The sequence below is a fragment of the Macrosteles quadrilineatus genome, unplaced genomic scaffold, assembly GCF_028750875.1.
Source record: "Macrosteles quadrilineatus isolate MER2022 unplaced genomic scaffold, UCM_ALF_1.0 Scaffold_5__1_contigs__length_97177068, whole genome shotgun sequence".
In the NCBI taxonomy this organism is placed as follows: domain Eukaryota; kingdom Metazoa; phylum Arthropoda; class Insecta; order Hemiptera; family Cicadellidae; genus Macrosteles; species Macrosteles quadrilineatus.
This window is the reverse complement of record NW_026542598.1, coordinates 19,692,922-19,716,038: the sequence shown is the minus strand read 5'-3', so window position 1 is coordinate 19,716,038 and position 23,117 is coordinate 19,692,922. Positions and strand designations below refer to the sequence as shown.

General features: G+C 33.2%; 1 protein-coding gene across 3 annotated transcripts in view; it reads left to right on the top strand.

Moving 5' to 3' along the window:
* The first annotated feature begins 4,931 nt into the window (after positions 1–4,931).
* Positions 4,932–23,117, top strand: part of LOC128995918 (GATA-binding factor C-like) — a 96,821-nt gene continuing 78,635 nt past the window's right edge. For all 3 annotated transcript variants that reach the window (XM_054420967.1, XM_054420968.1, XM_054420966.1), the window contains exons 1-2: positions 4,932–5,154; positions 19,897–20,271. In XM_054420967.1, the coding sequence (XP_054276942.1) occupies positions 19,899–20,271 (373 nt within the window). In that variant the 5' untranslated portion in view covers positions 4,932–5,154; positions 19,897–19,898. The remainder of the gene's footprint in view (positions 5,155–19,896; positions 20,272–23,117) is intronic.

The window sequence follows — 23,117 nt, the reverse complement described above, 5'->3', positions numbered from 1 at the left end:
TGATTTTGGTAAATAATCCAAGTATCACGATCTTTATACGCTTAACCACTTATTTCTCTGAGATAACAACACACTTAATTTGAAAAAGATTAACAATTTACTGGTCGTATAAATGCATCAAAACAGTATTTTTAAAATTACTATGCCAATTAGCTTTTATTATAACACAACATGATTTTAATTCTAGCTTCAAGATAAAATGACAAAATCGTGCCAAATGCTGAGAATCAATAAAACACCGTTAAAAATTGTGTTTTTTAATTGAGGTGGTTTTATTTTTTTATCTTTCAATGGTATCGAATAAAAAAAAAACATCAATCGTGCAGTCATTAATTTTTCACGGTACAATGAGAAACATTGGTGCAACAACAATACCAGTTTTATTTAAACAAAGAAGACAATCTAACATGTTGACGATATATAGGTAAATAAATTCATAAAAATACTGTACGATCAACAATATAGGCAGGCTATCGTATGCTATTGCAACATTCAAAACGTAAAAATATTCTTGTTCTTTGTTGTTATTTTGTTTTTGTTGCTCAGAATCTATTGTATTGTTATTATTTCTGCTAGTTATTTACAGTGAATCAATATTATTTTGAGGTTATCTTTATGTCTTATTCTTGAAGTCTTGTATTTTCCTGTAAAATGGTGCATCCGTTTGCTAACCTGGAATAGCCTGCGAATATGTTATCACTTCTTGTCACCATGTATTTCTTTTGTTGTATTCTTGTTAAAGGTGGTATTTATTGAACACATCTACTAAATGTTAAATATTTCGTTTATAGTTGTGTAGTGTACGGTTGTTACTTTTATACTTTTTGTTTTTATTTAGATATAGAACATACTAATCCCTTTGGATATATTTTATTTTATTTATCTATTTACTAATATCAACGGATACACCATTTACAAAATATATTGTAAATATATATATATATATATATATATATATATATTATAAATATAAATTATATATATATATATATATTGTATAAGAGTGTAAGCTATTTATTATATAAAATTATATTCAATATCGTCAATGGGTAAAATTGTATCCTACAACTACACCCCTAAAATCATTGGCTTTAATTATAGTTATCTATAGTTTCTGTTTACAACCTAACAATTTTATCGTAGGTTATACAACATTTATTGTTGGTTATACGACATTTATTGTTGGTTATACAAAATTTATCGTAGGTTATTTATTTATTTATTTATTTATTTATCCATATACGGTAAACACCATTTTACATTGTACATACATTGCAATTTTTTTTACAGATGGCCAAAAAAAGATATACTACTAAAATGATCAGCTATCTACTACCTACACTTAGAATTAACGAAACAAAGTTGAAAAAATAAATATATGATAAATATCACAGCAAGTGGCAATAAAGAGTAGAGACTAGTTAACATGCAGGAACAATAATAACAATAAATATTGACGAAGTAGAGACTAACAATGAGCAAACCCAAAATTATGAAACACTACAAAATAATACATATTATGGAGGCAAAACCAGCAAATTTACAGAAAAAAAATAACAATGTGCAAAAGGTACGGTAAACTCTGAAGAAATATAAAAACTTAACAATGAGGTAACAACAAGACAGACCATAATATTAATAAATATGAAAAAGTAAGCACATAAGTGACACACATAAGTGTTGGTTATAGACTACAACATTTATTGTTGGTTATACAACATTTATTGTTGGTTATACAATATTTATTGTATGAAAAGGTATTTGAACTTTATGTTATAGTAATGAGAAATGTATTTATCTCTAGTTTATGTCGTTGGCATTGCCATGGAATAAATAAATAATATTAGAGATGTCCGTTGGTATGTAAACTAAATAAATATGTTATTGTTATTACTAACTAAACTAAATGTATTGTTATTACTGGTCAAGTCTATTCACATTTGACTTTCATCATAATATTCCTAAATTATTTACCATTTTTATATTTTTTTCAAAGTTAGTTTTAAGTAATTCCCTAACTATTTTTGTGCATGCCAAATCTATATACGGTTAATATATTTTATATGATTCTTTTATCTTCATAGTGTTAAGGATAATAATTATTTAAACATATTTGTTATTCAACCATCTATCTATATATTAATAGGCAAGCATGTTTCTTTAAAACCTTTTTTCTCAGCTCGTGTGTATCGTAGGGAAAATCCACGCATACCGTTAGAAAGCTATTTTCCTGTAGGTGTGCAGAATCCCTTTATAAATTAAAATAGGCTCAAAAATAAGCACAAAAAATGAATTTGAAATTTAAAAAAATTAACATGGGTCTTATGGGTTGTTATGGTGATGACGAAATAACAACAAAATATAAACAGAAAATCAAAAAAAAATGGAAGACATTCCAATCACATGTTTTATTTACAGTGTGGGGTGAAAATAGAGAAGTTTGCACAAAACATACTTTTGGTCGATTTTTCGACCACGGGGCGTGCTCTCGTAAACTATTAATAGGTACATTTTTAATATATTAAATTAACTTTCTTTACAAGATTTAGCATACATAAATAACTTAATTGTCAACGCTTTTAACCCAGAAACCTAGGAAACGACCCATAAAGCCCAATGGACGTCTCAAGACCCACGGTAGGAAGGTGCGGAATCTTGGGGCTAATAAATGACACCGAGACAGCCCCATAAATCAGTAGTAGTATTTGTATTTGTTGTTTACTGTGCAGTGCGCGCGCCCACCATATTGCGACCGTTTCGCCATCTTAGTTCAAATGTTTTAGGCGATGTTTTCTTGACGGAGATAAGCCCCGCCCTCCCCGCTCTCTTTGCGCGATGCTTTATTGTGATTGGTTAAGGCATCGCGGCTTTTTGAATTACCGCGATCCGATTGGCTGACAAGGGCCGTATCGATCGCCGGTTGGCGGATCCGTCGCGCGGGGGGAACGGGAATCGATATCCGCGATCCGCTTGCTCCCACTTAATCATACCTAGAATTTTGTTCTATTTAAAGTTAAGAGCCCCGTTGTCAAATTAGATTTATTTCGGTGGCCTTGTTTCGCCTCCGGTGTTTGAGGAGCTCTCCTGATTTAAAGTTTGGATATTTGAAATTTTGTTTTGGTTTAATAGTAGTTTGTGGTGACTAGGGATTTGTCTATGAGCGAGACTTTTCTAGCTCTTGTTTTTGTCATGAAATTTGCCCTGATTAAAATGTTTGTTCTATAATGCTCATTTTGTATATTAAAGTATAGTTTTTCCAAATCTATTTTAGTTTTACGTGTGAATACATTGTAGATCAATTTAATTATTTTATTGAAAAATATTTTGAGAAACTCGTAAAGATTATGTGATAGCTACTTAAAATTGAAGAATGCATCACGTATTACTGGAAATCTTATATTCAGTCTAGTAGTATTTTCCCACGATATGCACAAATAAATTTAAATCGTGTAAGAAAGAAGTGATCAAAAAAGTTCTTTTAAAGTGTTGCTTTGTAAAGATTAGTTTTACATTGATAGTGACAATAAAAGTACAATAGTACAGTAAAAGACATACATTGTCTTAGAAGGCAATATTTAATGATATAATAATCCATTTTTGTACCAACAAACTATAGTTAGTGTTGCTTTTCCATTTCACCCATTGTAGACTACCAATATGCTGCCTAGCTCATGTTCTGGATTTAAATTAATCCAGCAATTAAAAATAATATTACATATTTCGTAAAAAAAACATCGTTTTATAAAGTCATTAAAGTCCACGTTATTCATGAAGTCTTGTGTTCAAACTATGAGAGACATATTAATGTTATACACCACATGAGTGCTGTCTATGTTCAAATTGGTTATTATGCTATGGTACTGTAGATGAGGTTAAATGAAGTTTTTATTATAGAAAATATACAGTAATCCAATTATTGGATTAACACAGCCAATTCAAATAATGATGGTTCTATCTTACTTTAATTTATTCAAATAGATGTTGTCATGTGTCAATTAATTATTTTCCATAACGAAATATCAACGTTGGATGGAAAATATTCGTGGACAACTATGAACTTGTGTACAGTATTTGTACAAACTCATTAATAATAGTTATTAGTTTGTAAATATTTATATTGTTACTATTTATTTGTTACTGTTCACTATTTGTTACAGCTATTTTCTATTTATTTCTGTAATTTAAAGTTGTGAATGTTTTTTTTCATTGTAAAGTGGCTATGCCGTTGGAAAAAAATAAATAGTAGGCCTAACAAAAATAAAATCTTAACACATTAGTCATAAATTATAATTTTGTATAGCTAACTACATTCACGATAATTTATTACCTATAAACATACAAATCCTTTTAAAAAGTACCATGTTCTGTAATAAAACAAGTATATTAAACGTTATAAAAGGTTTGACAAGATATGAGCAATTCAACTGTTAACCTAAGGTTTCTAACGACAGCCAACAATTGTTTTAAACATACGAAAATTACTCAATCTCATTCAGATTCTAATTCTTAATTTCAATAAACTTACAACAGGAATACAATTTGCTGAAACCTGTGTCCAAATTCGGAAAACAAATACAAATCCAAGATAGTCGAATAGCAGTGTCAAAAGATAACAAAGAGTAATATAATGAAACCGAAGTTACCCCATTAAATAGCGCAGGTAGGGGTAGGAGGGTTAAACAAGGGTAGGTTTACGGTAGAAACCCCACCAGAATATGGCACATCTCCGGAGCCTGTTTTGTTTTATTCCCGCTTAAACTTAACAAAACAGACACTCCAATCCTACCAATTATTTTTTCCCATCGATTTCAGTTCTTGCTGCGAAGTAGGCGGGGCTTACAGGGGGCGGGGCGAGGGCCGAGCGTCGGCGGAGACGCCCGAACAGGCGGGCCGAGCGGAACGAACGCGAGAATTGTTCAGTTCCACATTACCGATCGGGCCGAACAGTTCGTGCAGCGACTCCGATAGTTTTATCAATGACAGATGTGTTTTGACAGGACGTGTATTCTGTGACAGTGGCGTGTTGTCGGTTCGCGATCGGTTTGACGGTTTGTGACTGTGATTCTACATCGTGGAGACATGTGTAGTGTGTGATCTCAAGTACCTTCCACCGTCCAGATGAGTAGCGTCTGAGGTCTGAACTGTGCATACGAGGTAAAGTTTAACACCGGGGGTGTTGGATACAGTAGTTACCCTAGTGTATAGTTAAGTGTAATTTACACGCTCACCATGTTATACAGACGTTTGTCTATACAGTATACTGTACAATCTTAGAAGTAGGCCTACCGTTCATATCTAACATCACGCGTGTTTTGGGTTGGTACACTTGTAAGGACTAATGTATTGTCAGTATTGTGTAGGACAATTGAGAAGAAAATACACCGATGTTACCATAACCTACAACAGTGTGAACTGTATGTGGACGCAGGCGCGAAATGTCAAATGAAGTGATGGCCGCCGCGCCGTCCAGCGAATACATTTAGTCCACATGGCTAGAGGCTCTGTTCTGTACTACAGTACAGTTAGGGTTATATAGACTATTTATTTGTCAATGTCGTACTAGGCCTAATGGGCGTTTAGGTGAACGTGTAGAGAAAATACGTAACAAAAATGTCCTTAAAGAGGCTATTAAGGACCGGTACAGATACAATATGGTTTTTAATATGTTTACGCACGTTAATGATTCTTCATGAACAACTGTTTAAAGTTGAGACGATGCGTGAATAAAAAAAATGAAGCTTATAGCAATAATATCAAAATATAATTATATACCAAGCGCTTTCCGTAATACGTTAGAACGCTTTTGTCGGAAACGTAAACATTGGGCCGTTCCTTGATAATTCCATAGTATGAAAATTGTAGGCTGACTAAAGCAATTAATTTAAAGTAATAATATCCACGGCAAAGAGTTTGATAATATAGATTCATATCAACGGATACTCAATTTTACAAATGGGGGTGTAGCTGGTTTAGGTTGAAATTTAAATATTTTGACCGATTGCGCTTGTTAAACGATGCTACGAATAGAGTTTATGTGCAAATGACACCTTTTTTCACACTGTAAGCACTGTTATTAAAATTTATTTATTTATTTATTTGACGGTAACAACCATTTACAATAATATGCTAATATGCTAAAAATTCTAACCAAACAATACATATGAAAAATTTGATGGCTAACACATATTTTTACAATAGATATAGCTAATAGTATGTAATGTATGTTATAAAAATAAAAATATGTTTAAAAAATGTTATAAAAATAATATATAACATGTAGAGCGTTGGTCAAACCCGGCGTATTAAAACACAGCACAATATAGTAAACAAAATAATTAAAGAGATATAATTAAAATAATAACTTGACATCATGTAAAGTCTTAATTATGTAAATGCTGCTAAAATTAATATACAGTACTGATATTAAATTAATATTTTTACTTTTATGATATACGCAACTAATATTTAGCCAAAAATTAATGCGAAATATAAAGCTAAAACAAAATACATTATCGTCCAACCGGTAACATATATGACTACAAGATATGAACCAATTTACAATAAATATACAATGATGACTTATTCTCACTTAAATAGTAAATGGAAACTAAATATTTCTTGAAAATGACATGCAATACAACAAAATTCAATTGGGAAGTAACAATATATGTAAAAAATTATACGCGCCATTGCTGTGGCGCTTTTTTCCAATCTTTGTGTTAGAGTGTGTATTTTTCTTAAAATGACAGGGCTAATTTTGGTGTGATCTATTTCCATATACAGTACTGTAGTACATAGCGAATCAATCTCTGTAGTAGGCCTAAATCAATCTCCAATGCTCTTAAAAAATCCCGTCTATACGCATACAAGAAATAAGAGAGGGTCACATGTACACATGGAAAACAAAATTTGTCCATAAAGTTATTGGGAACGTTATATTGTGGAACTGAAATAGGTAATTTTATTTTAGTAGGCTAATAATAATAAATGTAAGAAATAACTTAAGTGGCGAGTATCTAGGATTTAAATCGAATAACGAGATACCGTAGAAGTAAATAAATACCTGGGCACGTATGTACAAACATAAATAAATTTGTGACTAATGTAGTTGAACTTTGTTACATAAGTTGACGTTATTAAATATAAATACATCAGGTCTCCGCCTGTAAGTGACACTATAATATTATATGTAATCATGCGTTACTCAGTTTTTACAATAAATTTAACATTAATACAAATATACGAACGTCGTTAAAGTACTTTAGAAGATTCGTGTTTTAATAACTCAAAACAAATTACTGTAACACAAGTAGCAAATTAGGATAAAGTTTCGCATTTAAATAATATAGTGTACAAACATCATCATGCCTCTAGGTAATTATTATATGTTCCATGCTTTGGAATATATAGCGAACGTCAAAATTAACAACATTAAATTTAACAAGTCTAAGTTGTTATTTATTTAAATCCACTGCGAGCAGCAAATTTACAACTTAATTTATAAGATGGAGATATGTTTACACATGAGTCTTAAAATATAAAATCAACTGAGATTATAATATATACGAGACCAATATGGCTGTATACAAGGAAGCTTGAAATAAATAATATATAATAGAAATTAATATATTTCATACTCATTTGAAAATAAATACATACATTAACAAGCAGAATAAATAAAATGCACTGATCGACATAATAGGCAATTACAATGTAGACATAGATACATTTGACTAATTAAAAAAAAGTTTTCAAAGTTGTTCACTTTATTTAAAGTAGTATGCCTAACGTTTTTATCGGAAATGTTATTTTACCAAATAGGAGCTGAAATTAAAAACTAACTTAATTTAGAGCTGAAACAGTTTGGATGTAAGCCTCTTATATTATTATTACCCGTTTCATTACCAATACCAACAATACCCGATCCGATAAGTTGTGTTTATTTATTTATTTTACATGGCAGATACGATTTTTACAATAAGTACAGTGTACACATCGAATTGATACATTACAGTAGAATACTTGAAAAAGAAGAACAACATTAAACTTTTTACTGATATGTAGAGTACACGCAAACTAAAATTGATCCATTTTGCCTGTCAATGGCAATAGCTGGTATGCTTACAATAAATATACATATGTATAGAACACTTTGATTTTATGTGATAAAAACATAACCAAGTAGCTTGGAAAATATGTGTGAAGAAGAATAACGATTGAAAAAATAGGTAATAATAGCAGCTATTACAAATCAATAACAGTTACAAAATAAATATTTAACATACAATGCCGAAGAATAACTATAAAACTAATAACAGGGGCGTAAACTATGAATAGGGCTCACAAATAATAACAGCTGTGCAATAAATATTTATTTAGAAAGAGAAAAACAATAACAACTTATGGCTTTTGATAATTTATAATCTGTTATAACTGCCTATTTATTTATCATAGATTTATTTAATTTATGGATTTGTTGAAAAAGTTATTGTGAAAAAGTGCATAGTCATTCTGAATGAAACTAATAAGTACTTAAAAATATGCAATTATTTTTAGATTAGCTTGATCTAATAAATAAATATCAATGTTTATACCTTAAATTTAATTAAGACAGTAATTCTTGATTTGGTTTACATTGGAAAAAAATAATTCAGCTGTGAGGTGGGTAACAAAGATAGATATTTTGAACTATAAAAAATAATTATCTGTCTATAAACCCCATATATCCGCGGAATTCATAATAATTTTTCAATATATTAAGTGTATTTTGTAACGCCAAGTAAATAAAAATATTCATATATACTCACTTTAAACATAACATTTTAAGTTCAAACTTTCTATTCTGTGCTCTCTGATTCAAACCACAAGATGTGTATGTAAATTTAAAAAGAAATTTATGAAAGCGTGGCCAACATTAAGAATGCACAAGAAACTGTAATAAATAATTGAAAACTAAATCGAGTAAATCCAATGCCAATGCAAATAAGGTATGTAGATAACTTAAACGCATAGTTAAATTGCATAATGATAACACAGTAAATTGATTTAATCAGTGCAATATTAACTTTAAATTAATATTTATTCTTTTAATGGTTAAAACACCGTTTACCATGATGGATTGGTTTACCGTACTACTAGACCGAAGATGCTAAGAAGCTAATGTAACCGATCAATACATCCAATAATAATTATTAATAAATTATAATTACGAATTCAATCTAAGTAGGTCCATGTTTTTAATTTTCCTCAACCTCACATCTTCTAACAAAGCAAGTGAGTATCTTGTAGTTAATCACGCGCTATGTTGCTATGTTTGTTATGGGTCACTAACGGCGGAATACATTTCCATGTTCAGTGTTATGATGGCGTATGGTTGATATGCTGGGCGGTTCCGTGGCGTATGGCCGTATAACTCAGCTATACGCCGCGTCTCGCATACTCTATACGCTCTACGCTTCACCTCATTACTGTGTTTACGGGTATCATAAAGCTCTAGTTTCAGGATTATTCTTTGACTGGTTGACGTATTTATGTTGTAAGTTGTGCGGACAAAGGGAATGGTCGGGAAGCGACCGTAATTGTAGGAGTTTGAATAATTCAGAAACATATTTCAAATAAAAGTGTATTATCTATTTATTGTCACCAATAAACGCCGTTCACAAAGATCAAAATTTAAACAATAGGTTATAACATAACATAAACCAACAAGTCTTAAATTTTAAATAAGGAACAATGGCTATTTTGAGGTAAATTGAAGTTGAAAATAAAGAAAACAACCCTCCCCCCATAGCAAACAATGTGTACATGGGTAACACATATGTGAAAACTAAAAACAATAATCTAATGAACATGTAAACAACAGAAAGAAAGATATTTACGGTTAAACTTATAGTATAACGCCATTCATGGTAGAATGGTATTAGATTACAAACATATATGTATATACTTTGTGCATTAATGGGTATACAATATAATAGGTATAATAGAGTAAATAACTTGTACTATCCCACATGAAAAATCTTGTTGAAACATCCATGATTGATGAGTTTGTTTTGAGAATATATATATTGGTTTATTATGTTTATATTAGTTTATTTGATAATGATTCTTGCATACCCGTAGAATATAATGTATTTATTCTGTGCGTTTACAAATTTTACTAGCTTCGAAACTGAATGTTAATATTTATGTATGAGAAGCATGTATTGAATAATTCGGTGGAATTATTAAAACACATAGAAGAATAATACATTTTAATTGATGTCCAACAAAACTAATGCAATTTAATTCTCGGTGGTGTTTTCATTTTTTTGTATTTGGAACGAGTAAAAAATTGTATGACGTTGGAAAACATTTAATTTTCAATTTTTGTTATTCAGGAAATAACTTCGTCGAAGAACCGTCGGATATACTGGCGAAATTTTTGGATGGTTCCAGTTGATTCTTTCATGCAAATGATTTAGTTTAACAACAATATGTAGTATAGTAGCATGACGACGTTTTACTTTTTAAAACAGCTGCTTTAATAAACATAATTTGCTCCCCCACAATAACGACGGAGATAACTAATACCTTTTAAATAATATATATCGAACAAAACAAATGGGCAAACCAGATAAATCCATACACGTTTCTTATAATCCTGAAGGAGCTGATAGTGAACTGATGATTCATTCTGATTATATTCTAATCAGAAATGCAAATGAATAAACAAAATTTCCGTGAAAACTCGATAATGTTGCGTCATTGTGGGAACCCCGATATATGTCTACTACTAATAGATATATATCGATAGGTATAACTACTACTAGTAGTAGTTATACCTGTCGACGGGGAACCCCAGCAACGGACGTTAGGCAATGGTTATACGCAAAAGTGATGACATTTACAGTTTACAGCATCTCAGAAAAGGTAACACGAGCGTAAAATACTTTACTGTTAAGAAAACACCATCAACCGATTTTATTCTCAGCTGCATGTAAACGAGTGCAATTTAGCTTTTCCAACCTTAAGAAGTAAAGTAATAAACCTAACACAACTTTTAATTAGAGTAAGAAACGCTATCAATGATTATATAAGTATACATGTGGTAAAATTTCCGTTCCAACCGTACGGAAAAAATACTGTAACACTAGTTCAATTCAATTTTAAAAACACTGCACCAATACGAAACACAAATTAATTAAATACATAATGTAAGCCCCCAACTTTCCGACCGAGTGTCAAAATCGTGTAAAAATTATTCCTAAAACATTTTTTAAAGACACTTCGTATATAAATATACAACTAATAATGTCATTATTTTATATCTTGCAGTAACGTTTTTGTAACAAAACCCATGCAATGTTCATAATTGTAACAAAAAGAATATTCATAATTATGTAAACATGTTACATTATAATGTGCATTACCAAAATATTAAACAAGCTTTGTTATACGTTTACGACAATACAACATTAATACTATTGTAGAGTTAAACTATGCTATCTGTGTGTGTGTGTTTATTTATTCTTAGTTTATTATTTATTCAAGTACATTGTTTTTCGGCTTTGTGAAACATCTTATACACAAGAAGGAGAAAAGTAGTTGATCAATGTTGATAGGTACTTTGGAGCCTAAATTTGATGCCGTTACTTTCAAAAATAAGTTGAAAACCCTTAGAAGTATAAACTATTTTCTCGGTTAACATTTCATCGGCACTTACTGCTCGTCCAGGTATTTTCTAAAGTAGTTTCTGTGGCGAACTCTGGATGGCGATTTCCACTCGAAATGGTGATTGAATGTGTAAAAAGAGTAATAAAGCCGAAGTCGGCCCGCCATGTTCTCCGTGTCGATAAATAGTAAGTGACAAAACGGCGGGAATCTGCACGCCAGACACGTCCGTGTGGGAACTGGAGGGAAAACTCAACCCCGACAGAGACAGGCCAGTGGCAGAGATTTATAGATGAGCAATGGTTATATGATAGTCGAACTATAGAAAATACAATCTTTATTTGCCGAACTAATAGAAATCGTTTAGAACTTCAAACGATATGATACATGTATTTCAAATGAAAATAAGCAATATAGTCGGAGGATGAAAATTATAAGCTACCCCGTACAAAATACTTGCATACTTAACAAAACTGAAAATACATTTTGAGGTAAAACCAAATATAATTTTGGCGATATACTAAACATGAAACGGATCTAAAGAGGATAATAGAAAGGGTGACCCTAAATTAATTGAGATCGTCACCACAGGAGCATTAATACATGGGAAATTCTGGCAGCTAACTTAACATAGTTGACTTTTTAGCGAATTCCCCATATAAAGAATATGCTATTACCGTAGTAATCCATATCCCAGAGAAGATTTGCCTTTTTAGTGCCCTAAAAAGACAAGGACACCATCCGTTTAAATGTATATATGCAGTAATAACCATTTTTACCCTATAATACCCCTCCTTAAAACCTTGTTCTTATAATCCGATCATGCTGGTTCTCGAACTTAGATACTTTACTTTATAATTTTCAACGAAATGGCGACCATACAAAGTAGGTATTTTAAGCCAAGTATGAATTATACGTGTGTACCAAATTCCATCAAAATCTGATGATTTTTACTCAAGCCATCGGGTCGTATATGTTGAATTCGCACACTGTGTGTTATGCCATAGATAAAACATACTCCCCCGAAAGAAATATTTCCTAGATAATAAATAAATAATCTGTTAATAAACTGATAATAATAATGTTAAATACAGGGAAGATTTACTTATGCCCCCTTAGAGGCAAAAATACCTCAAGTTTAAATTTATATATACAGCAATAACCAATTTTTACCCCATAAAACCCCTTCTTAAAACATTTTTCTTATAATCCGATGATGCTGGTTTGCGAACTCGTTTTAATATACTTAGATTATATACGTGAATACCCAATTCCATCAAAATGTGTGATTTTCACTCGAGCTATCGTGTCGTATGTTGAATTCGCACACTGTGTAAAATACATATTGAATACATAACTAAGTTAATACATAACTTAGTTTTAGTTTATTCTTCATACCCTAAAGTATGATAGAAACATTGCCTAGATTTCCCAACACAATTACGAGATGATAACGTGTAGAATCCCAAGTTTCAAGTTACTTATAAATATTATACGTTATTATAAGGCTAAACATGTAAAGAAAATGAGTTTAGTTTGATTCAGTTTTTAATTTTTTCATCTGTTCGAAGTAAGTGACGGATTAAGCTTACATATTATAAATCAGTAATAAATAATAACCCCAGTAGGTTTAAGGTTAGAAAACCCTCTTATTTTAAATTATCGCTGTACACCGGGATGTTTACAAGAAAACTAGTTTACAAATCTTATATATTAAATCCCTACGGGGTATAATTTATCATGAACTCATCCATAGCACTGTCGGAAAAATATATCCAGCACATTTATAGAAGCGTATTCGCAGTAACACTTTATTTCAGGAGCCCTTGTCAAAATGTCATTCATTGCGGCGCTTGAAAGCCTCTGAAAGGTGTATTGTTTCGTAGAAGCGTAAATTGTTAGAAATTGTTTGAAATAGCTCACTAGGTATTTGTAGGTTTACTTGGAAGTGAGTGAATGAAGCGACATTCTATAAGTGATCAAAAGTAATTATGAGCCTTGAAAAATTCGCAAACTCAGTTAAACTACAGGTTTACCGTGTATTCGTGGCAAGGTTTAAATAGTTTGTGTACTGGTATGAGAAAAAATATAACATTTTATACTGGTACTCATGCATTTATTAGCTTAAACAGTTTGGTTTGCATTAGTTGTATTTTATGTTTTTACTAACTAGTGATCTTTTTTTAATACTTTTAAATGGTGTGAAAAAGTAAATTTATCTCTGAGATATCGGAGAATCTCTCGCATGACATCCAATAAGCCCAGACTTTACCAAATGTCTGTTGGGTCAATGCTTAAACATATCTGACCTGAACAAAAAATCTGTTATGCATTTTCCACTGTTACAATGTATGCAATTTGCAGCATGTGATATACTAAAATAGATTATACATTTTAATTATACATAGTAAAATAATATTTCTCATGCTAGAAGTGTGAAATGATAAAATTACATCATTTTTTCTTAACAAACTAAGCTCCACAAAATCACTGTACTTTGTTAACCGAGATTGTGAAATAAAACAATGAGAAATCCAAGGCCCGAGACTCAAGACGGGATGCAAAACAGCAGTTTCTCGGTTGAGAAAAAGGAAGATTTCGGTTGCGGGAAGAAAGAATAGCCGTGTCGGCCGTGTCCAGTTTATGCTAAAGGCCCATTAAATATGTGAGAATCGCCATTACTGATCAATAGCAATCCGGCGTGACCCAGGCACTGGGAAACGGCGCAAACCCTACGTTTCTTCACCAGGCCAATTAATGTATCTTTATAAGCCACGTAGATGTGTATTTAGGGATGTGTCAAGTAAGGTAGTTGTTTTATGTATTATGGAATTATCTGGTTTACTGTTAGTGTTTCAAAATGTTTGCAGTGTGGTGGACACATATGTAATTTAAGAGTTTATTTTGAAAAACACATTTTGATGAAAGTAATATGTATTGAACTCAAATTACGTTCATGTACCATTACCAGTGTCTACACTACTGTTTTTAATTAATTAGAGTAGTGGCAATTTCTATTAAACTTTTGCAAGTAGATTAGCATTTGTCTTTTATTATTAACTTTTTCTAACAGTTCCACCATTTTACAATAGGTAAGTTACTAAAGAAAATCCACTTTGCAAGATTTAAAAAATAACATAGTAAAAAATGCAACATGCATTAGAAGTCTTATATATTTTTTTACACAAAATTATTCAACAAAAGGTTAAACAAGTCACCACCATAAAACAATTCGAAGTGTATAAATACCTAGTTTCTAATTTAGTGTACCTTAATTTAAAATATAAACACATTACACTGGTTCAGGTCAGGTTTGATGAATTAAATAACCATAATAATGACGTGTTGCTCTGTTTTATTACTTACCTCGCGAGACATCACAGATTGAATGTACTACCTTTTGAAACTTGACGCAGCTTCAAAATCGCATGATGATGATACTGATGTTTTAGCGAATTTCCCATATAGGGAATAAGCTATTTAATTATTCATTGTTTATCAAAGATTAATTGAATTAAATAAAAAAGCCGAACTGTGACTCAAAGATAACACAGTATGTGTCACATATACAACTCCCTATACTCTACTATGGTCTTGTTCCACTAATTGCCTTTGCACGTACATTTCTACCCGCATCGCTGGAGGTTTGCAGTTTTATTGAATCATTTCTGTTCCTAGTTAGTCCTAATTAAGCGTCGATCCCAGCCTTCCTGTCAAACCTGGCCCTTGTCTTACATTTAATTAGTTGTTCTAATTAGGTTTGGTTTCGTCACTGAGCGACAGAGCGCAGTGCCCCCTTGCAGCAACCCTACATCGCGCTCTCGTGCCAATGTTGGCTAAACTGTCGGTATTGCAGTACGGTGTTTGGAAAACTACACATGCAGTAATTTCCTAATGAGTGTAAAGTGTACGAGGTTTTTGAAGGAATATTAAATTTATGGAAAGGTGTAGATGAAGTGAACCATTGTAAGAATTACTATAAGTGTAGTTTTAATTATCAATGTGTCAAGCAGATTTTGATGCTGGTAATTTAAAACGGAAAATATAAAATACAGATTAAATAGATACATAAACTTTTACATATTTACAGTAACCATGGTTAAATTATGTACCTCAAATACATCTTCCCAAATCACATTAAGATGGACAGGTTAATGTGACAGATTAATGTATTAAAACTCACCACTGGCTTATGTTTATACTAGTATTTAAAAATGTTTATATCTGTGTAAACAACTCCGAATACCAACACTTTTGTTTATTTCTTTTTTACATTTTACGTGTTTTTTTTTATATCTGAGTAACAATTTGAATTTAATGTGGTCAGGGATTCCGGGACACCCGGTACTTATAATTACACAATATTTTTTACCAGATCGTAAAAATATATAAGATGTAGCAAGTATTGTGTTCAAGTATTCCTACAAAACATCACGAGGCAAATCGGAGATTCCTCACATTTCACATTTAAGTGTAAATACATAGATCTACATCATACAGTAGTAGCATCAAGCTATAAGTTTTGTAAGATTGATATGTCATTTAGTTTATTTTGTTATTGTTGTATAAGTTTGGCTTAGACTTTTTGTCACTTTTCCCGACGTTTTTCAATGCTATGTAAAATATTTTGCATGACAACAAAGATATTGATTTTATCATATTTGCTGATCCATAATTTGCCGTTTATTCGGATAAATTAATAATACAAATGTTGCACTATTCATGTAATTGCAGACCAACAAGTTTTGATAAATACCCCCGCCGCAGCAAACCTGACGCCTAAGCGACTTTCCATTTGGCTGAATTGATTTTCAATTGATCTATTTAAATAACATTAGGTTTAACGAGTACCTAGGTTTGCTGCTACAAGGAAACTAATAAAGTGTGTGTTTTAAGTAAAATAATTATTGCTTAGTATAAAATGAATATATTTGCCAAGTTTGATCAAAAGATATCCATAAACAAGCAAACTACAACATTTTACAATATTCCCCATAAGAATAACATGGGAATTTTAAATTTACCATTTTTTTAGTTTTCTCCGTAATCAATAACCGTACAAAAACACTTTGATATACTGAATTGTTTGTTTTTTTAAGCTCTTTAAGAAGGTTTAGATAAAAATTGGGAAATTTTGTGTTTTGAGGGTCAAAAGTGAGAAAAACCAATTTTTACCCCATAAAACCCTGTTCCCATGGTCCGATCATGCTGGATCGCGAACTCATTCAAGTTTATCCCGCCTTACACCTTCAAACCAAATTTCATCAAAATCGGATAAAAATTACTCAAGTTATCGTGTTCACGGACACACACACACACATATATATATACATATATAAAAATTTGAACGAGTGGTGTTTTTGGCCTCTGGGGACATCAAAATGAAAAAGTAAATCGGTCCCGGGCCTAAGTCTTACCATGAGACCTACGGTAATAGCTACTTCCCTATAGGGAAATTCGCTAAAACAAACATAAACACTCAACTCTTTTAATAAATGTTGTTTGGATGCTGCAAATTCAATAGTGTTTATGTATTTTTTCGTATTCGTATAATACTTTATTTTATTAACTTTTCTAGCCAACATTTCAACCTTATTGTCACCTGCCTTTTTAATAACTCTTGGACATTTACGAATATTTACATAGAAGCACCGCCCCACGCATTCAGTTATCTCGAGATTCAGTTGGTCCATAAATCTCGCAAAGGAGGACCACTGGGCTGATTGAATCAGTTTCGATTTTATCCAAACCCCAATTTGGGCTCGCTGGACTGTGAGGTATCGGGGTATGCTAATGCGAAGGAAACTCTCCCACAATGTATTCTTGACTCGGGAATCCCTGGCCAATATCTCCCTATATATAGAGGCGTGGTGTCATCGAGAACATGCAGAAATCAGTTTTAACCAGGTTTATATTTGTGCTGTGTAACGGATATTGATCCGGAATCAATAATATTACAGAGAAATGTGTTTGGAAATGTAGACATTTTAGAGACGTAAAACTGTAGGAGAGCTTTTCGTGAGACCTAATAATAAATAAAGTTTTGAGTTTACTAATAATAAATAATAGTATGTTACGATTTTATTAGCATTATACGGTGCTGATAAAACACACCCTCCGACATTTATGTACAACACTCGATATAGCTAGAAATATATAGAATCAGAATAAGAGTTGTACTGCCGAAAAGAACTAAGTGCAGCATACAGGGCAAAAGTCACATATACAAAATATAAAAATATGTAAAAAACATTTCTATTCCGAAGTGGAAAAGGAATTAAAATAATATTACGTTGAACTAACTGTACGTATTAAATGCGCTTTAAAATAAGCATTAAGTGTGCATCTCAAGTAAACCGACTATGATCTGATTCCAATGCATCACCAAAGTAAAAATGTATACTTTGATTATGTATGATAAGTATCAAAATGTTACTCATAAATTTTCTTTCAATTATTTTTGCCAGCTATAAGAGCGATGTTCTATGTGTTTTAAATTATTGTCAATATAAAAAAATGCAATTAACATTCTATATTAAAAACTGAATTAAATGAATATCATTTGTGGAAATAAATTCAAAATGTGGATATTACTATAAACCCTTAAAATGCGACTAAGCTGAGGAGTTCAGCGTTTTCAGCTGTTTAAGATTCGCTCATGTTAAAGCCAGTCCGCACTAAGCGGAATATCTGGGATAGGATTGGAGGGAGATTTTAGATTTGAGATTTGGAGAAAGAGAGGATTTCGTTATTGATGTTCGTGCAAGATTTCTCCCCCCAAAGCAAGGACCTCATCCCGTCTCTTGAGAAAACATGGCGGCTCATGACGAGGAATATATTCCAGGATAGATTTGAGAAACGTTTTTAAATTATTCATGGTTTTTGTACACTTTGTGTAAGAAGAGACGATTTTTCCATTTTATTGTGCATTTACGATCGAATGTAACTAATTTCCAAAACAATGTTCTACTCATGTTCAAATTATTGTTTTGATGTAAATTCGCTAAATTTTTATCAAAGAAATAATTTCAGAAGTATAAATTTCCATTATAGGTTTATAAACGATTTATGAGTTTATTTAACGAAATTGTTGTACTGTATAAAAAAAACTCACACTGCAATAATACTCCTGCAGGTACCTAAAGTAACCAAAGTTTTTACGAAATATTTGGAAGTATATCGTTGGATAGAATGCATTGGTCAATTAAAATAAGGTAGTTTAAGTTATTCACTTTTAAATACTAAACTTAAGCTCTATATGGACTTTAAAGTTTATGAAATGATTCGTTGTGTTTTATAATAGTGATTGTTTCGATATCTTATACCACAAGTGGAAAGTGTTGAATTTTCTGTTTTATTTATTCCCAATACTTGAACATTACCTTAATTATTGATTTATTTTAAAGCTTATACAAACCAAACACTAAAAACGCTAAAAATTAATTAGTATTTTCACCGAACGCCTCGCTGCCCCTTTAAAACAGATCACTCAAGCGGAATTTCAACGTTTTTAATTAAAACGTTTTTCACCGTCTGAGGTGTAATCTTGCATTTCAAATCGCGAATTATCAAGTGAGCTTCTTGCTGAAAGGCTTCTCCAAGTTTTTGTTTGCGCATTTAGGTCCTAATTACAGAGGATTTGTCTAATCAGATTTCAGATTCCCTGTTTAAAATGCAACCGAGTCATTTCGCTTATGGTGTTTGCCCCGCTACGTGTCTAAGTTTATTCCAATCCACATAGTTTCTACGGTGTTTTATGCGGCGCGTGCACAAACTTGGCCATCGCACGTGCTGCCAGTTTTACATAGTTTCACAGCTAAGGTGATTTGTAATTTAAATCGTAATTCGCTATTGTGTTTGAGAGTAAGCGGTTTTCAAGAGGACACATTTTGTTGAACTGAATTTGGTATAAACTATTTGTGAACATTTTTGTTCCACAAAGTTCCGTCGATTTTCAGTTCAGTATTTCTAAGTTTAAGGTTTTTTTTGCCTAAAAAGTAGAGTTAGAGAACTAGGGAGTTTATATATTCAATATTTAACAAATATCCGTGACGTACCCCCTTTAATTTGAAATGGTAATTTAATTTTGTGAAACCTAAACTGTGAGACACTAAGATCAGCCCGTTTTTCCAGTTGGGATAATTGATCTTAAAACCCCGTTATCATTAGTAATTATTGTCATATAGAGAATGATCCATGATCTCGTGTATTTCTGTTGTATAATCTATCCCTCATCTGTTTCAGATATGGACATGACGATGACAGACTCGCCCCACCGCAGCTGGTACGACAGCACCACTCCCCGTGAGGGAGGTAGCGACTCCCAACTATCTGTAGCAGAACACATGAGCTCCCTGTTCGCACACCATCACGCCCAGGAGCCCAGCGGGTCCAGGGAGTACCCAGCCTACCGAGGGTCCGCGGCCAGGGAGGACGGCGACTCCCAACTGTCAGTGGCGGAACACATATCCTCCCTGTTCGCTCACCATCACGCCGCCTCCTTGGAACCCGCGGCCACCAGGGAGTACCCAGGGTACAGAGCGGCGGCGGTCACCATGACCAGCAGATACTACCATGGACAGCTGCATGGGCACGCCTCCTCGTACGCGGCGCAGCATGGTTAGTACACTGATGATAGGAGCTGGTGGCAGAATAAGTAATACTGTGTATACTATAGTAGATGCCCCACAACAAAGATAATTTTAATGACGTGTAAGTGATTATTGCGGTAAATTCTGTCACAATTAGTAAAAAAAAAATACAAAGTTCCAGGATCTTAAATCTGATTTTCACAAAATGTTGTCTTTATTTGATATCGTCTTCACAGTAGAAAGTACTGAAGTACGTAAACATGAATTGTCAATGCGAATTCCACTTAACCTGATTGTTTCAACATTTATCAGAAACCAGATGTCTAGTGACAATGATAAATTAATCCCAATCTCAATAACACTCACAATATGTTAAACACTCTTAAAAAATTTCGAGATGAATCTTTATAGTATACAAATTGTATTCCTTTTTTTGTCACTGGCCTTTATAGTTTAACTGTTACAAATATTCATACTGTAATTTAGTTTAAAGTAATATGTAAGCTATGCATAGAATAAATAACGTAGAGTATAATATACTGTAGTCGTGTCTACTACACTGATACATTACTTCTAATATATTCTGTGATATTATGTTCGCAATTTCTTTGCATCATATCTGTACATTAAAATTATCTCTCAAAGTTTGTATATAGAAATATCTATAAAAAATACTGCTCTATTGAACATGAAATACATTTAGAATCTCGTTTCAATTGGAGCAACATTAATGATATGAGTTGTTCTCGTACTACTGTATGTTCATCATCCCGCCAAATATTCATATAACCGACTGTAGCCAGCGATGTCAGCGCGCTCTGGCAATTAGACACTCTGCAATTACTACGCCGGTCTTGAGTAATTTATCGTTACAAAACCTCCCTTATTTGAATATTCACCACACTACAGCGGCTGCGGATGAGTTGTGTATCCTAATGTTGATTCATTACAAGTTTTTAGCTCCATTTCCGACTCATTAGTCATCTTTTTCATCGACTCGCTCTGTTTTATACGGTCACTTAAAAAATATAAACTGTTTCTACTCCAGAAGCTGTTGGGTTCAATACTGCACTGCCGTGTAAAAAAATCAAAAAATCATATCATAGTCTCAAGTAGTTGAACAAGCGAAAATAATGGCCGAATTATCGAATGCATCGCAGGAAGTCATCCCCCAGAAGACCGAGATTCGACAGCCTTCCTTTGAATCATTATTGTCCTTTTTACATGGAGACGAAATATAATCCTCGATAAACGAATCCGGGTCACTAATCGATACTCGCAAATAAACTGACATTCATCCGGGATAAATTTACTATGGAATAAATTCATTTGTGTTTGAAGTAACGCAAAAACCTAGAAACACTCTTGGAAGACTGGGTTGAATTTTCGTGCCGAACGTGCAAAGGAACTCCAAATATGTTTTGACAGGTCGAGCATTGGACTTGTCTTGATCGCGAGAACAAAGAGCGCGGTTGCTGCATAAACACAGTCGGGGTGGATACGTCGGTGGCGTGTCGACCGCACATCTACCCCCACCCCTAGATAATCCAGCACAGATATGGTAATACTCTATCTAACCCACGATCTAACACGCGCTGCCGACAAGGTTCAATATCGCTCGCTCCTCCGCACTCCCGCGTACATCGGTCAACCTTATTGTCGATTAATTGTAGAGCTTTCGTGTTGCGGAGCGCTTTCATTTTCGGATTAATAATTGATCCGCCGTGTCGCGATGGTGACTGTCCAATGTCCACAGTTCTCACGTCACGGTCGCCGTGTTGCTGTGTTCGTGCTCATGTCGATCTGCTGCGGATAACACCGGAAGCGGCGTTTCCCACGTCGTGACCACAATGCGAGCTCAAACGCTCAAATTACGGACTTATGCGTGCGGAATCGTAAATTATCATCGCGAATTATGTTGTTATATGCAGCGATCCGAAGGTCCACATTAATAGAAACCTGATTTGCCGCAGTTCGTAATTCGCGCGGTTCGCTCACGGGGGGCGGCGTCAGTCGGAGAAATGGCGGCCGCGGACGTGTGAATGTACTTCGGGCAGACACTCGATTAGGAGTGATTTACAGAATATTATTTCATTTTTGTGGTAAAATTTCTATTTTCTTAAATATTCTGTATAGCATATCGTTATAAACCTCTAAATAATCATCCAGGATTATGTCCCAACTATTAATTTTTGTTTGTAACTTTATCCAAACAATCGGGGTTTTTAAACATACTGAGCGAGGTCAATGCCATTTTACCGCACTTTAGTGTTGGTAAGTAATTGATTGATTAACATTTTACGTGTATATCACCGATTACGCATGATGATGCCGATTGCCAGATGACAGGACGTCGTTAATATACCGTCGTAAAATCTTTCAAATACTTATTTACCGTGTTTGAGAAGTAGAAGGCGTATTTTATCATATTCATACGAAGATATAAAACATACATGATAGAAATAATATTGTAAATTGGTCCAAGTCCAAAGATTTGCTAACAACTTATTTGTAAAATCCAAATACGCATGTGGCAGTACGAAACTTTACTTCAAATGTCATACAAGTATTCTCCGAAACAAGATGACCAAAACCAGTCCAGAGGTGTAAAAAATAAACATGGCGGAAGGTGTCAGGCCATCATATCTGTCCCCATCTTCTTCACCGAGGGTCAGTGTCAGTTCACCAAAAAGTCGACAGTCTGATGTCAATTATTCGGTGAAATTCGACACCAGCGCCCGCGGCTGGCGTGGGAACTCGTCCCAAGAATGTCTACAAGTCTATAGACTACAAGTCCGGAGCTTGTGGCAGGGTAGCACCCGCAATAGATATGGGTTTCCCTGTATTAATCCCTTACCCGCGACGCACTTTCTG